The sequence below is a fragment of the Artemia franciscana genome, chromosome 17 (assembly GCF_032884065.1).
Source record: "Artemia franciscana chromosome 17, ASM3288406v1, whole genome shotgun sequence".
Taxonomy (NCBI): domain Eukaryota; kingdom Metazoa; phylum Arthropoda; class Branchiopoda; order Anostraca; family Artemiidae; genus Artemia; species Artemia franciscana.
Window position 1 is genome coordinate 34,759,431 of NC_088879.1, and position 15,198 is coordinate 34,774,628.

Below are 15,198 nucleotides of genomic sequence, written 5' to 3' on the forward strand. Positions count from 1 at the left end.
ATACCCGAAGTTCGAACTTTGCTCCAACAACCCGCTGCAGTGTGTGGAATTGTATTCCAGTATTATGCGAAAGTGTCTCAATACTAATGCAAACAAGAAAAAGAAAAATGAATCTTGAGTACTTCCAGTGGTACAGTGTGATTAATCGCTGCTTGATTTTACAATACCCAGAGTTCGACCTTCGCTCCAACAACCCGCTACAGTGTATGGAATTGTATTTCAGTGATTACATTATGCAAAAGTGTCTCCATTACAATCCAAACAACAAGAAGAAGAGAATCTTGAGATTGATGTGCAAGAATGTATTTCCACATAGATTTGTCCAAATTTCTTCCAGAGTAACATTAACTTCAAGATATATGATTAATACGTTCTGAGTAGCTTTTTGACTGTAGAAGTCCTTATATTGGACCAATTGTTACCAATTTTATAAGTTATCAAGTTAAAAGCCTAAATTGGACAATTCCCGACCAGACTTTAATTAACTATGATTAAACACAGAAAAATGTCACGAATGCCTGCCTCTAATCTTCATTCATCGTAATCAATCGACGCAATATGTGCCCCTAGATACCTACAGATGTGTTAGATATGTACCTAGATTGGTACCTAAACATTTTAAATGCTCTTGGGCGTTCTTAAGGACGTAAAATTGAATATGATTTCAAGATAACACTGAATTTTATTGAACGTAATTAACGTGACGTCGAAAGTAGCGTGCTAAAACTGAAATTTGCATCTGCAAAAGTACAGGTCATAGTGCTGTGCCTTACAATTTGAAAAATGAAAGCATTAAAGAAACATTTTTAGTTTCCACAAAATTGATTAGGTTGTGTTTTCGTTTTTTTCTGTGCATTTTTATCCATTTTGAATAAAAAGAATGTTGCTTCTACGCAATAATTTTCTGTTTATGGTAAATATTATTGGCGCAATACTTAGTTTGATAAATAACAATATTGGTTGTTCGTCATTTTGCGTCAGTATCGTAACTCAACCCAGCTTAGGAAAAATTTGGTTTAAATCCTATATGATTTTTTAGTATCTTTTTTTTTAGATAAAGATGGGCATATTAATATAAATAAACAAAACAAAACAACCAAATGGCCAAAAGCAAAGCTTGGAAAAATTATTTAAAGAAAAAATATGTTCTCGTATATCAAAACCCAGCAGTGCACAACTGGAAGCCTTAGACATTCATATTTATGAATTATGCTGGGGGAAAAAATTCCTTCTTAGGACGTGAACCGAGGCTTCCTGTAAACTAGGTAGAATGTCTGCCAGTGAGTTAAAACTCCATTTAATGCTTCAAAGCTTCACAAATAGACTCCTTATAGCAAATATCTTCAAATATAACATTGGCTCCCATCATAACTTGACATAAATTAAACATTCGGCGTTTAGCACCGAATTAGAGAAAAAAAACTATATGCAAATTTATGACGAGCTTGTTGTTTGAGGCTCATTTGACAGCTTTTTCTTTCATTAAGCTTCCACTATGAAAATGGGTTTTAAAGAAATGTTTTCAAAATAAATGTTTATCTTAATATAATAAATTTGTAATGAAGCTAATAGGTAGCCCCTCTCTCCTTAGATTAGAAAATGATCGCGTTTTAATTATTATTTATTGATTTTTAATTAAGTTTTGATAAAACTGTATACAAATGTATCAAGAAGTCCTGGGTTTATACGAATTTATTTTTTGACGAACTTTCGGAATATTGCATACGTAGTTGCAGTATCCTAAATGAGGCCCTATCCCTGGTCCTAGGCAGGGATACTTGATGAAAACTATTGTCACTTTTAACCAGTTCTCTGTACACTGGCAACTCTGCTGAGTCAGATTATTAAGTCAAGTATAAGATACGTTTTCATTTTGATTATGGCTTTAAAAATAATATGTATTAATTGTAAAAATTAGCTTTTGCCCAGTTGGGGTACAGTGGGTTTGAACTAAGCAGTGGGTTTTAAATGTTTTGTTTGAACTGAACTGTAGTAACACGGGGAACGACGCAAACACCTTGACAATCAAGTAGCGTCGCTAATCCAATACCTACACGTATACAAAGATTAGCTTTTGGTTTAGGTAACTCGTAAGATAGCTATTAGACAACACCTTCATCGTGGAAAAGAATTTTGTTCGGATTATTATTGATTTATTTTCACTTTAATTCTTGGAAAACTTAAACCAAGTCTTCTCGAGGTCTTTAGCTTGAGTCCCAATCTGAACAATTTATTCTTTTAGCAAGCTTCCGTTATAAATATGGCTTTAAAAATAATATTTACTTAAAATATAGATTGCCCCTTTCCCCTTGGAAAGGAGTTTCATTTGAATTATTATTGATCGATATCACTTGAATTTCAGGTAGTTCTGTAAACAAATGTATCAAGAGGTCCCTAGGTCCAAATCTTAGTCGAGTCAGTTTGAGTCATTTTTTTAGTGAACTTTCGCTAGGATTATGGTTTTAAATTAATATGTGTTTAATGTAAGGATTTATCTTGGATTAAGGTAACTAATAAGGAATCAAATTCGTACCCCCTTTGCCCGTGGAACAGAGCTTCATTTTTAATTGTTGTTGACTAATTTAATTGAATTTTTAGTCATGTCCTGCTATTCGAATCTATACTGCTGAAAACATTGAGACAGCTTTGGAATCAGCCGCCAAACTCTTCTGTTCGACTGAAGTTTCAATTGATGTTGATACCAACACAATAACATTGTCTCAAATTCTTGAATGGTACGGCGTGGATTTTGGATCCAATAAAAATGAAGTTGTGAAGTAAGCAATGTTTTATGTTCTGGATGATGCTAGTACTTGATTGTCAGTGAATTGAAATTTAGATTTCTCTTTGACCTATAGAAATACCACCATTAATTTTAAAGCTGCCCGTATGGATTTTTTTATTCAATGCGGTGGAGCCTTCCAGCTTTTATTGGGGTAGGCTTGCAAAGTACAGAACTTTTCAGCTTCAACTTTTTCTTTATTCAACTAAAAAATACAAAAACAATATTATGCCCCAACAGAGAGCAGAACTCTTAAGGCTGGGAGAGTGCAAAAACATAGAAAAAACATCAACATCTCATCGTAATTATGATTCCAAAATTTAATACCGCAAAAAACAAACAAAATAGAAAAAAGCTCATAAAAGAGAAGTAACAAGGATAAGTAAATAAATAAATATCGGGCAGGAGGGGCGTGGGAGGCCATCCCAGACACAGGGAAACAAAAGCAAAACACACAAATAAGAAGATCAATTAATTTAATTTTCCATCATCAACGGTGGATAATCAAAACTTTAGCAAACAGTCTTTAATATTTCCTTTTTTAAATTTGGCGGAGATTTTCGGAATGGATCAAACAGAATTTTATCATTCAATTCAATTCAATTTATTAATATAACACGCATAACAAATAAAATAACTGGGTCAACACGGAGAGACAGAGCTCGTGATTGTGGTGACCCCATCAATATTTACAACATAAACAATATCAGTTGAAGATCCAATACCCAAGTCCACTGCCCACCATACAAAGCAGAAAGACACAATAACAAAACAATCAAACAAACGCGCACAGAGAATGACATCATGAGCAATCAGAGACGATGAATTAAAAAAAAAATCCATAGAGAAAAAAAAGATTAATGGTGAAAAGTTTCTAGGAAAAAATTAAAAGTTCATGTCTTATTATATTGAATGATTTAGTATTACATAAACAGTATGAAATTTTCTCCATGCGCATGATACCATGTTCCTTGGTGAAAATCTCGATTGCTCCGTTATAAATCGAGAAGAAATACGCTGGTCTTTATGCCGAGTCTCATAATGATGAAATTCGACCTTTCACCCAAGCATATCAATGGACTGAAAATAAACTGGGAGCATTTGACGGTCATACTTAATTTTAAAAAGCAGTGAAGAAAAATTACATAGACAAGAAATAGAAAGAATATGCACTAACAAATAAAGACTTTCTGTCGTCGTCTTACCAGGGTATGACGAAGGTGATGGTAGATACTTATGTAAAATCTTTAGAGCCGAGTTTTGCACAATTGGTAACGGTGTAAAATGGGTTTTAGATGTTGCCAGATAAACAATAGGACAATATGATAGATGGGAATGGACTAAAGGAAAATATAACAATCTTAATATTTCATAAGGGAAAAATTGTTGCAGCCTGTACATGATTCCAACTCCTTGTGCTGCTTTAATTCGCAGACGACCAAGGTGACCTTTAAACGAAAGATTATAATCAATCTCCACCCCAAGGTACTGATCTTTGGATGCTTATATTTAGGCCTTCAACACTCACCTTATCAAATTCAATAGGCTCTTTATAAATGCGGCTGTAAACCATGAATTTTGTTTTAGCTACGTTTAGTGACAAGCGATAAGCCTGTAATCACTGAACCAATGCTGTTAAAACTCCCTTAATCTTTTGCTTCAAATCATCAGTGGACTCGCCAGCAACAGTTGAACCTGTATCATCAGCGAACAAAATGTTGAGACTCCCCCCGTTATAAGAGTTGCAAAATCATTAATATAATTCAGGAATAGCAAGGGACCAAGTATGGACCCCTGTGTAACGCCAACCTTTTCTGACTGATGACGAGGCATAGACAAGGAATCATTAATTTGGGTTACCTGATACCGACCATGTAAATATGATTTCATAAAATTCAGGGCTTGGCCTCTAATACCACAATTATCCAACTTATACAGCAATATTTTATGACAAATTGTGTCAAAAGCTTTTTCTAAATCCAAGAACAGCGTCGCAAGAAGAAGCCCTTCATCTAAACATTCATGAATATACTGCAGCATGGCAAGAACTGCATGTTGGGTAGAATGTTCCTTCCGAAAACCAAACTGAAACTTACTGAAAAATTGCTGCGATTCAAAGAACTTATACACTCTATTATGAAAACACCTTTCAATTACTATAGAAAACCCAGATAATATGGATATTGGCCTGTAATTAAATGGGCTTGCAGAATCCCACCCTTTATGCAATGGAATTATCTTAGCACTTTTAAAAAAAAACTTGGGAACGTTCCTGTTGAAAATGTAAGGTTAATTAAATGAACCATAATTCTACTAATACTAGGCATAATAGACTTGACAATATTAGTCGAAGATCCGTCAAGTCCTTGAGAATTACCCTTCTTCATTAATAGACGTATATTCAACAGTTCACCTTCCGTTACAGGAGTCAAAAATATTGATATATCTGATGAACTCGGTAAATACTTTATAAATCTATCATTACTATAAGAATTTCCTTTCTGCAATTTTTAAGTCACAACCTCTCCAATGGAAGCAAATGAACATGGCCTTTTGTAATTTGTCCAGCTAAATTATGTATCTCTATAGGACTCTTTGAAGGCAGGTTTTGACCAAGACAAGAATTAAGTAGTTGCCAAGTCTTCTTAGGTGAATTTGAAGCATCCGAAATGCCTCAAAATAATATCTTTTCTTAGCTCCGCGAATTATTTTAGTTAGACAATTCTTATGTTTCTTAAATTGGATTTTATTTGATTCAGATGGGTCCGTCAAAAATAACTTAAACAGCTAATTTTTTACCCGTATATATTTGAGTAGACCTGGTGTTATCCACGATTGCTTTGGGACATTATATTTATTTCTACGAATTTTAATCTCAGGGCAACTATCATCAAGAGCCAGGCGGAAATTTTCTAAAAAAGATTCTGTAACAACATCCACATTATTGCAATTTAGAAGATTAGACCAATCATTAGAAGATAGAATAACATTAAGTTTAGCTAAATTCGATTTATTAACTATGCGTCGTGTAGTTTCAATAAACTTAGCCGACCGTACCTCATAATTTACATCAGCTAAAATTAAAAAGTGGTCAGAAAAATTGGTCAATACCACTTTCGATGACGTAACTGATCTCGTAAGAAAAATGTTATCAATTAATTTTGCTGAAGAGGCAGTCACACGACTGGGAAAGAAACACAGGGGAAAGAAACCTTGAAAATAAAAGGGAAAGGAAATTCGATGTAGGTGTATCATTTTCATATTCCATTAGGTCAATATTAAAGTCACCCATTAGCATCACCTCACGACCAGCCAATGACTCTACTAACTTTTCAAAAATTACTAGGAAATCATTAACAGATGACGAAGGTGGCCTATATACAAGACATGCTTGTACAGTTTGTACCCCTAATTTAAATTCAATTGCAATAATTTCACAAAGTATTTCTGTGCTAAGTTGCTCTATATCAGAAAGCCGGCGAAATGAAATTTCCTCTTTAATAAAAAATCCCAAACCCCCCTTACTATTAGTCGACCGATTTTTGCTGTAAAAACGTAACCAGGAACTTCAACATTCGGTACAGTTATTTCATTCAAAAAAGATTCGCCAACACCAAGAATACTAACAGATTTTGAAGGGAGTTAAGTAATTATTTCATTCATACTACTCAGAAGACTTTGGGTGTTCACAAATCCAATTCTCACATCATTCGGGATCGATGTATTGGCAACATCATGCAAACATGATTAACAAGCTGATGGAGAATTGTTTACAACTGAATTATCATTTTCATTATCAAAAATACTGAAAGATTCGCAAAAAAAAGCAAAATTAAATGGCCTCGTCTCAAAAGACATCAATTTGTCACTCCTCGGCACGTCCAAATGATTGTCAATCATATAAACATACCATTATTGCATCCCGCCCTGGGCAGCTGAACCGCAAAACCCGGAATATTGGATCCCCAGTCTACTGAGTACCGATAATAACTAAGAAGCACATATGATTTTTGAACTGATGTTTTTAAAAATAAACCAAAATACGAAAGTGAAACAAAAAAGAAAATAAACCCTGCGAGAAACATAGATATACGTTGGGCAATCTTAAGAGCAAAACAAAAAAAAAACCTTCGGCAGCCCGCACAATGATAATTAGATTAGTCACTGTCATCAATGTCATGACCACTGCTCATTTGATGCGTTGCGATACTCCAACTTAAGAACAGCGCCAATTTGCCTTAGTCGTACATACGTGTATTTTTTTTAGTCCTTCAAAGCCTTAGCTTTGGCAAGCGGCTGGGCCTAATTGCATTTAGGGTGGGTGGCAAATACGCAGTGCTGAACCTTTTAGTTTACCCACTGATTTCATGATAGTAAGAATGTCCGAATCCTTGCTGCAAGAGAAGACAACAGGCGGTAAACTAGGTTTCTTGGTATTCCCACGAACAGAAATATTGCTTTGTTTTTGCTTGACTCTGAATGATCTAGCAATCTGAATATTGTCTTTAATCTCTAGAGAACTTCTGAGTAGATCCTGAAGATTTTGCTCAAGGGTTTCGCCATTTTTTTCTTTTTTTAAACCGTGCACAACAAGATTAAGCTTACGGTCTTTAACTTCTAGTTCCAGTAATCGTTGCTCCTGTTGTTCAATCCTCGAGTTCAGTTCAGAGATTAGTTTGTCCTTTTCTGAGAGCTTCGAATTCAGCAACTGAATTTCAGACTTTATTTCAGAGAATTGTGCAGATAACTGACCTTTAATTTCTGATTGCGATGCAGAAATGGCCACAAGCCGAGCTTCAAGTTTCGAAGACAAATCCTTAAGGGCTTTCTCCAGAGTAATCTGTGTGACTGACATTATCCTTTACTGTAATAACACAATAATAACTGCCAAGGTTAAATCATATTAAACGGACATAAGCCTCACTTGCTTGGCTATGCTATTGCTCACGCTTACTTCACTAAAAACTGGTCAAACGAGTTGACGGATTAGATCCTTCGCGAATGAATGCTAAATCGGTACTCCCGATAATAAAACTAATCAAAATACAAGAACAACAAACCTTAGCCAATTTTCAACCAATTGGATTAGATTATTAGGTATACTCAATTTGATAGACTATTGTTCTTAAATATAGGCTACTGTCCTTGCAGACTGCATTTCATGTTTATATACCCAATGATGATTATGGTGGCAATGTTAATAATAAGCTAAAGAAAAGGACTGTCCGCAGTGCTCCCTATCCAGCTTAAAGTGACTGAGGAGCTCTTGTTGATAGATGGCAGGACTGTATGATGACTGCAGTACCCTGGAACACTTCTGCAGCTAAAATTCTCCTCAAACTTCCAACTTCAATGGAAAATATATACTTATAGCCTCAAATTTTCCAAATTTGAGCAACAGTCTTTGAGTCTGTCACAGGTAATTAACCACAATATATATCAGACTTTTCAATTATCCTTTGTTGCTGTTGTGTTGCAATAACAACACAATTCAACAATTCAGCTTATAATTGTTAGCAATGGAGGGTATTAGGTACCTACTCGAAAACCTTGACCTTTCAGAACTTACAAAAGGAATTCGGTACATCCCAGACCTCCGACAATCCGAACGAGGAAGTAAAATTAACAGAGATTTGTCATAGAAATAATTTTTAGAATTTTGGATTTGAAAACGCCATATGGAAGTATTTAATATTCGTATATCATTTAAATCTAACAAATTTAAGAAGAGGAATAATGTTTTAGTTTCCGAAACATTTTCAAGTTTTGAAGGTCGATGTAAGAAATTTCCAAGTATTCTTATTGCCCTATTTTGTAGTACCTGTAAGGGTTTTATATGCTTCCAAAATGTATTAAGATATACAACTGAGCAGTAATTCAAATAAGAAGTAATTAGAGAGCGGTAAATTATTTTTAAAATTGTAAAAGGAAAAATATTCTTCACACGATACATCGACCCAATATTTTGAGCAAGGTTTAATCTTAAATACTCAATATGATTATGAAATGACAAAAAGGGATCAAGAAAAACTCCTAAATAACGATATTATTGTACCCTACAAATTTTTTGATCACCAACCTCTCAATGAAATCTTTTGATACAAATTTTTTGATCACCAACCTAAAGCTCCTGACAAGAAATCTCTCAAGTGGCACGTTTTGAACGACCAAAAACAATAAAATTAGTTTTCGTAAAATTCGTTGCTAGATTATTGGAAACAAACCATCGATTAACTGAGGTAACACTTATAGTCAGATTTTCGATCAATGTCGATGAACAATGGGGATCAATGTCCCTAGCTTTAACTGGTATAGCTGTATCATCTGCAAATAGAATTGCATGGCTAATATTGTCATGCAAAACTCGTGGAAGATTATTAATATAAATCAAAAATAAAAGTGGACCTAATACTGAGCCTTGGGGGACACCAATATCAATAAGACTTTTTAAACTAGTCATTTTTCCACCGACATCTACTGTGATTTTACGTCTGCACAGGTATGATTTAATAATTTGTAATCCTTTCCCTCTTATGCTGGAATTTATCATTTTGTCAAGAAGAATTTCATGATTTAAAGTGTCAAATGCTTTTTCTATGTCATAGAAAACAGTAGCCACATGGAAATCATCATATAAACAATCATTTATTTCTAATAAAAGAGCTGCAAATGCGTGTTCTGTCGAACGGTTTGCCTTAAATCCAAATTGATATTTGCTAAAGAAATTTATTTTGTCTAAATAGCTAGAAATCCTTTCTTTTAAAATTTTTTCAAACACTTTAGATAATGGCGATAAAATTGCGATTGGACGATAATTGCTCACATCAGATTTATCGCCTTGTTTATACAACGGAATTACTCGGGCAATTTCCCATCTACTAGGAAATATACCTGAATTGATACTCAAGCTGAAAATGTGGATAAGTCGTTCAAAAGTAACTCCGGCAATACTCTATAACAAATTAGTTGATAATTCATCATGTCCCTCTGAATTACCGTTTTTTATATTTTTTTGATAATCTTATGGAATTCTGCAAAACTAACAGGGACCAGAAATATGCTCGTACATTCATTGGGGGGTAAATATTCTTTATGCGACCTATAAGGGGACAAATCTATTCCTGCTGAAACAATTGCTTGACCAACACCAGCAAAATAATCACTGAACATGTTAGCAACATCTTGCGGTTCTCTAACTTCTACACCATTTATATTAATTAATACCTCAGGATGTGATAACTTTTTATTTTTTCCAATTTTTTCCTTAATTAAATTCCAAGTTTTACGAGGAGAATCAGAATCTTTAAATGAATTTTCACAATACACTCTTTCATTTTCTCTAAGAATCCTTACTAACAGATTCTTATAGTTTTTAAAACGTAATATATTTATTTCAGTGGGATACTTCATTTTAATTTTATATAAGAGATTTTTTTCATTAATAGACCTCAAAAGCGATGCATTTACCCATGGTTTTCTTGGTGTATGCCTCTTTCCTTTCAGATTTCTAAACGGGCAAAATTTATGAAGCTTTTCAGTCAATATATTATAAAAGCTATCTAAGGGTTGATCTGGATCCATTTCATCAATTACTGACCTCCATCCTACGTCACCGAGTGCTTCTTTTAATTTTAACAAATTTTTTTCCCCAAAGTCTCTTCGCTTTGTTGACTTCTTTTCATTATACGGAAAATGTAGCAAAAAATCAGCCGTAAGTATGCATTGATCAGATGAATCATCAGGAATGACATATGTACTTACAGCACTTTCAGGTGAAAAAATATTGTCAAATAGTGAATATGACGAATCAGTTATTCTGGATGGTACAAGACATACAGGATATAATCCATGAGATAGCGGACATTCTAAAAACTTCGAATTGTTACTATCCAGTCTATTCTGATTAGCAGAAACAAGGTTCATTAAGTCAATATTAAAATCTCCCATAACTAGATAAGAAGTATTAAGACTAGCTAATTTATCCAAGAATTTTTCAAAACAGTTCTTAAATTCCATCTGACTAGCTGACGGACTACGATAAATAACTGCGATTAAAATCTTCTCATTATTTGGAAAAAAACATTCAAGAACACAAGATTCAAATAACATTTCAATATTCATTGGCAAAAAGTCTAGTCTTGCACGGGCTGGTATGCAACTTTTAATTAAAACACCAAGACCACCTTTCTTTTGCATACTCCTTCCAACATGAAACAATTGATAACCTTCAACATGAATACTTTCAATTGAAAACTCATCTAAAAAAGTTTTGCATAAACCGAATATGTCCGTATCAGATGTCGATAGAAAAGTGTCAATTGTATCCCTTGCAGTCCTCCAACCCCGGCAATTCCAAAACGATATCCTCCTTGTTCTATAATTTTTCTTTGTCAATCCATTCAAAAATAAATATAGATTTTTTAGTATATCTAATATGCTGCTATTATCTTCATTATCGCTAGCTACAATATTTTGGAAAACTGAATGAAACAAAAGAGAATCTCGCTCAAATTCTTTTAACCTTGATGATGGAATTCCATCATTATCTCTATCCATTGTCAAACGTTACCATCATGTCAAGAGTAACCACACCACGACCCATGTGCCCAACAAACAAAAATAAAAGGTAACTCACACAGAAACAACTAAGAAAAGAAAAGAGAAATGTCTTCATTCTAAGGCAAATTCTTTCAATATTCTACCGCTATTCATAAAGACCTCTATGTGCATCAAAACAAGCAGTATAAAAAAACAAAAAAATAGATCAAACAGTTCATGGTAACGAACTGTAGTAAGGAGCGACCCGGCTCAATAGTAACCAAAACTCTTAAAAATGGAATTTTGATACCAATAGCTACATCAAAAGAATCGCATTTTAATGCTGATTTTAAATTTATAAGTTTCATCAAGTTTAGTTTTACCCATCAAAAGTTACGAGCCTGAGAAAATTTGCGTTATTTTAGAAAAAAGGGGGGAAACACCCCCTAAAAGTCAGTGTATCAGAGAACTCTACTGTAGAAGTTTCAAGCTCCTATCTACAAAAATGCGGAATTTTGTATTTTTTGCCAGACGGCAGATCACGGATGCGTGTTTATTTGTTTGTTTGTTTTTTTTTTGTTTGTTTTTTTCAGGGGTGATCGTATCGACCCGGTTTTCCTAGAATGTTGCAAGAGGGCTCATTCTAACGGAAATGAAAAGTTCTAGTGCCCTTTTAAGTGACCAAAAAAATTGGAGGGCACCTAGGCCCCCTCCCACGCTAATTATTTTCCCAAAGTTAACGGATCAATATTCTGAGATAGCCATTTTATTCAGCGTAGTCGAAAAACCTTATAACTATGTCTTTGGGGACGACTTACTCCCCGACAGTCCCCGCGGGAGGGGCTACAAGTTACAAACTTTGACCAGTGCTTACATATAGTAATGGTTATTGGGAAGTGTACAGGCGTTTTCAGGAAGATTTTTTGGTTGGGGGGAGGGGTTGAGAAGAGGGGGATATGATGGGGGAAATTTCTGTCTAGGAATTTGTCATGTGGGAAGAAAATTTCCATGAAGGGAGCGCAGGATTTACTAGCATTACTTAAAAAAAAGAAAAAATAAATATGAAAAAGTTTTTTTCAGCTGGAAGTAAGGAGCAGCATTAAAACTTAAAACGAACAGAAATTATTACCCATATTAGGGGCTCACCTCCTCCTAATACCTCCCTCTTTATGCTAAAGTATTTTTAGTAATTTCAACTATTTATTCTTCGGCTTTTGTGGTTCAGGGGTCATTCTTAATGAATTGGGACAAAACTTAAGCTTTAGTGTAAAGAGCGAGGTACTGACGAGGGGGTGAACCCCCTCATATATATAATAAAAACATGAGAATACAAAAGTTCTTTACGTAAGCTAATTTATAAGTTACGTATATCTTTTACTAATAAAAAGATTCGTAAAAAATTAAAAGTTCTAGTTGCCTTTTTAATTAACCGAAAATCGGAGGGCAACTAGGCTTCCTCCTCCGCTTTTTTTTCTCAAAATTATTCGATCAAAATTATGAGAAAGCCATTTAGCCAAAAAAAAATAAATATGCAAATTTCGTTTTAATTATTCCTCTGCGGAGAGCCAAAATCAAAACATGCATTGATTCAAAAACGTTCAGAAATTAAATAAAAAAAAACAAGTTTTTTTAACTGAAAGTAAGGAGCGACATTAAAACTTAAAACGAACAGAAATTACTTCGTATATGAAAGGGGCTGCTTCCTCACCAACGCCCCGCTCTTTACGCTAAAGTTTTTTGTTGTTTTAAAAAGAAGAGTTGAGAGAAAGAGTCAAACTTTAGCGTAAAGAACGGTTGATGAGGAAGCAGCTCCTTTCATATACGAAGTAATTCTGTTCGTTTTAAGTTTTAATGTCGCTCCTTACTTTCAGTTAAAAAAAACTTGTTTTTTTTATTTAATAACTAAAGAGAAAGAATAGTAATAAATATATAGAGCAATAAAAATTAGTGAGAAGATAAATAAAAAACAAATAAATACGAGACAAAACATGATTAAACGCTTCCTACTTGTATATTTTAAAATATACTAACAGGGTGCTTTACTATTACACGATATGATTTTATTTCACTGAAACATCACTTGGAAAACTATAACGTACATGTCCTCGGGCGTTCGGAAAGTCGTCAACCTCTGGTATGCTATCACTAAATGAATATTTTGTAATGGAGCCGTCAGGTCTTTTCACAAACAAGTTTGTATGAATCCCCTTTGATGTCCATGCCTCATATCTAGGAATCTTCCGCAATTTATCCCTTTTCGCTAAAATCAGCTTACGTATTTTCTGAATTTCGGCTGGCACATCATCACTAATTAACAAGTTGCTACCATGAAATATCTTGTCCTTCAGCTTGCTGGCATTTTTTATAATAGAAAACTTGTCGTCTGTTTTATTTAGTGTCACATTTAAGAATTTACGATTTCTGTCATATTGCGGGATTGTAAAATTTACTTCAGGCAATTCTAATCCATGGCGAACAACTTCTGTAAATAAAGCTTTAGCGTTATCAATATCCTCGCAAACTGCATTCCATATGATGATATTATTTTCTAACTTGGTGGCTTCTAATTTCACAATCCGACACATTGAATCTTCATTTTTTCTTTTTCAATTTATTAATTCATCAGTACAAGTTTTTAATTGCATATTGAGGCAGGACGTATCATTTTCAATTTTTTCAATTCACTATTAACCATCTTATTTTTAAGAAGCGAATGTTTATTATCCAGATTATCGACCCTTATAGTAAGAGTTCCTAACTGATTGTAGATATTGTCTAATTTATTACCATTTTCTTATACGATTTCAAGAATTTGCTTAAAATCTGCAGCTAGTATTGATATTTCTGGTTTCGAGCTAGAGCTATCATCTGAGGTGTCTAATGAAATATTCATACCTTCTCGGTTCGGATTTTTCCTTTTACGACCCATTGTACATTAATATTGAACTAATATCCAAATGTTAATACGTTTTTTCTTTAAAAACATAAGAAGCAAATTCTTGTCAGGTTATACCCTTGCTCGCAAACATAGCCAGGCTTCACCCCCCCCCCCCCCCGCTCGCTACGATGTGTGGTAAAGTTGAACAGCTTCTTTAAAACTAAAGACGAAAACAACATGTGCTCATGTTGCTAGGTTTATCAAGGTTTAAAATCCTTGCTCAACTCTAGGTTTTTATGCCAAAGCTTGACAAATTCTGTTCTGAAAGTATTTTTGAATGTGAAAATTCTAGCCGGTTAGTAATTGTAAGTGCTGTACTTCTTATTGCATTTAAACCTTTTTGAATTAAAAATTTTGTGGTTAAAAGCAAATGTAATTAAATAAGACTCATGTATTGTGAAAGCATAAGAATAAACTTACGCTTTTTAGCGCAAATAACAAACACTTAGTACAACATGCTAAAGTCGAGGGCCGCAGTCTCCATATTTGCAGGATAAGTTGAGTTTGTTTTCAGCTTTAATGTTACTCTTACATTTGAAGAAAAGCTTCTTTTTTCTACGAGTTTGAAATATTTTAAGTAAAATTACCTTAATAAATTTATTTTTATTAATGTTCTAAGAATGAAGACTAATTTAGATGTACTTATAAGTGAAAGGTGATGTTGGGTAACGAGTAGATCGATCTACTTGACAGCTTCATTTACCTTGGTAATATTATTAGTAAATATGGTCGGCCAAAACTTCCACAATTACAGTCTCGTAGTATAGAAAAACAGGAATAAGACTTTCCTGGGTCCGATCTAGTTCAGTAAATAAAAAGAGTGTTTTAACGTTAATTATTTTTGTTAATTCTTTTTCTAACATCACGCGAACGCTGGTTTGCAGCATCGCCCCCTGAAAAGGAAATACACTTCCCTAGCCCTTCTTTTTGGAATTCGTAA

General features: G+C 34.0%; 1 protein-coding gene across 1 annotated transcript in view; it reads left to right on the plus strand.

Moving 5' to 3' along the window:
- Positions 1 to 15,198, plus strand: part of LOC136038178 (uncharacterized) — a 118,955-nt gene that overhangs the window by 102,323 nt on the left and 1,434 nt on the right. Inside the window, exon 6 of the mRNA XM_065721255.1 lies at positions 2,599 to 2,777. Coding sequence (XP_065577327.1) covers positions 2,599 to 2,777 — 179 coding nt within the window. The remainder of the gene's footprint in view (positions 1 to 2,598; positions 2,778 to 15,198) is intronic.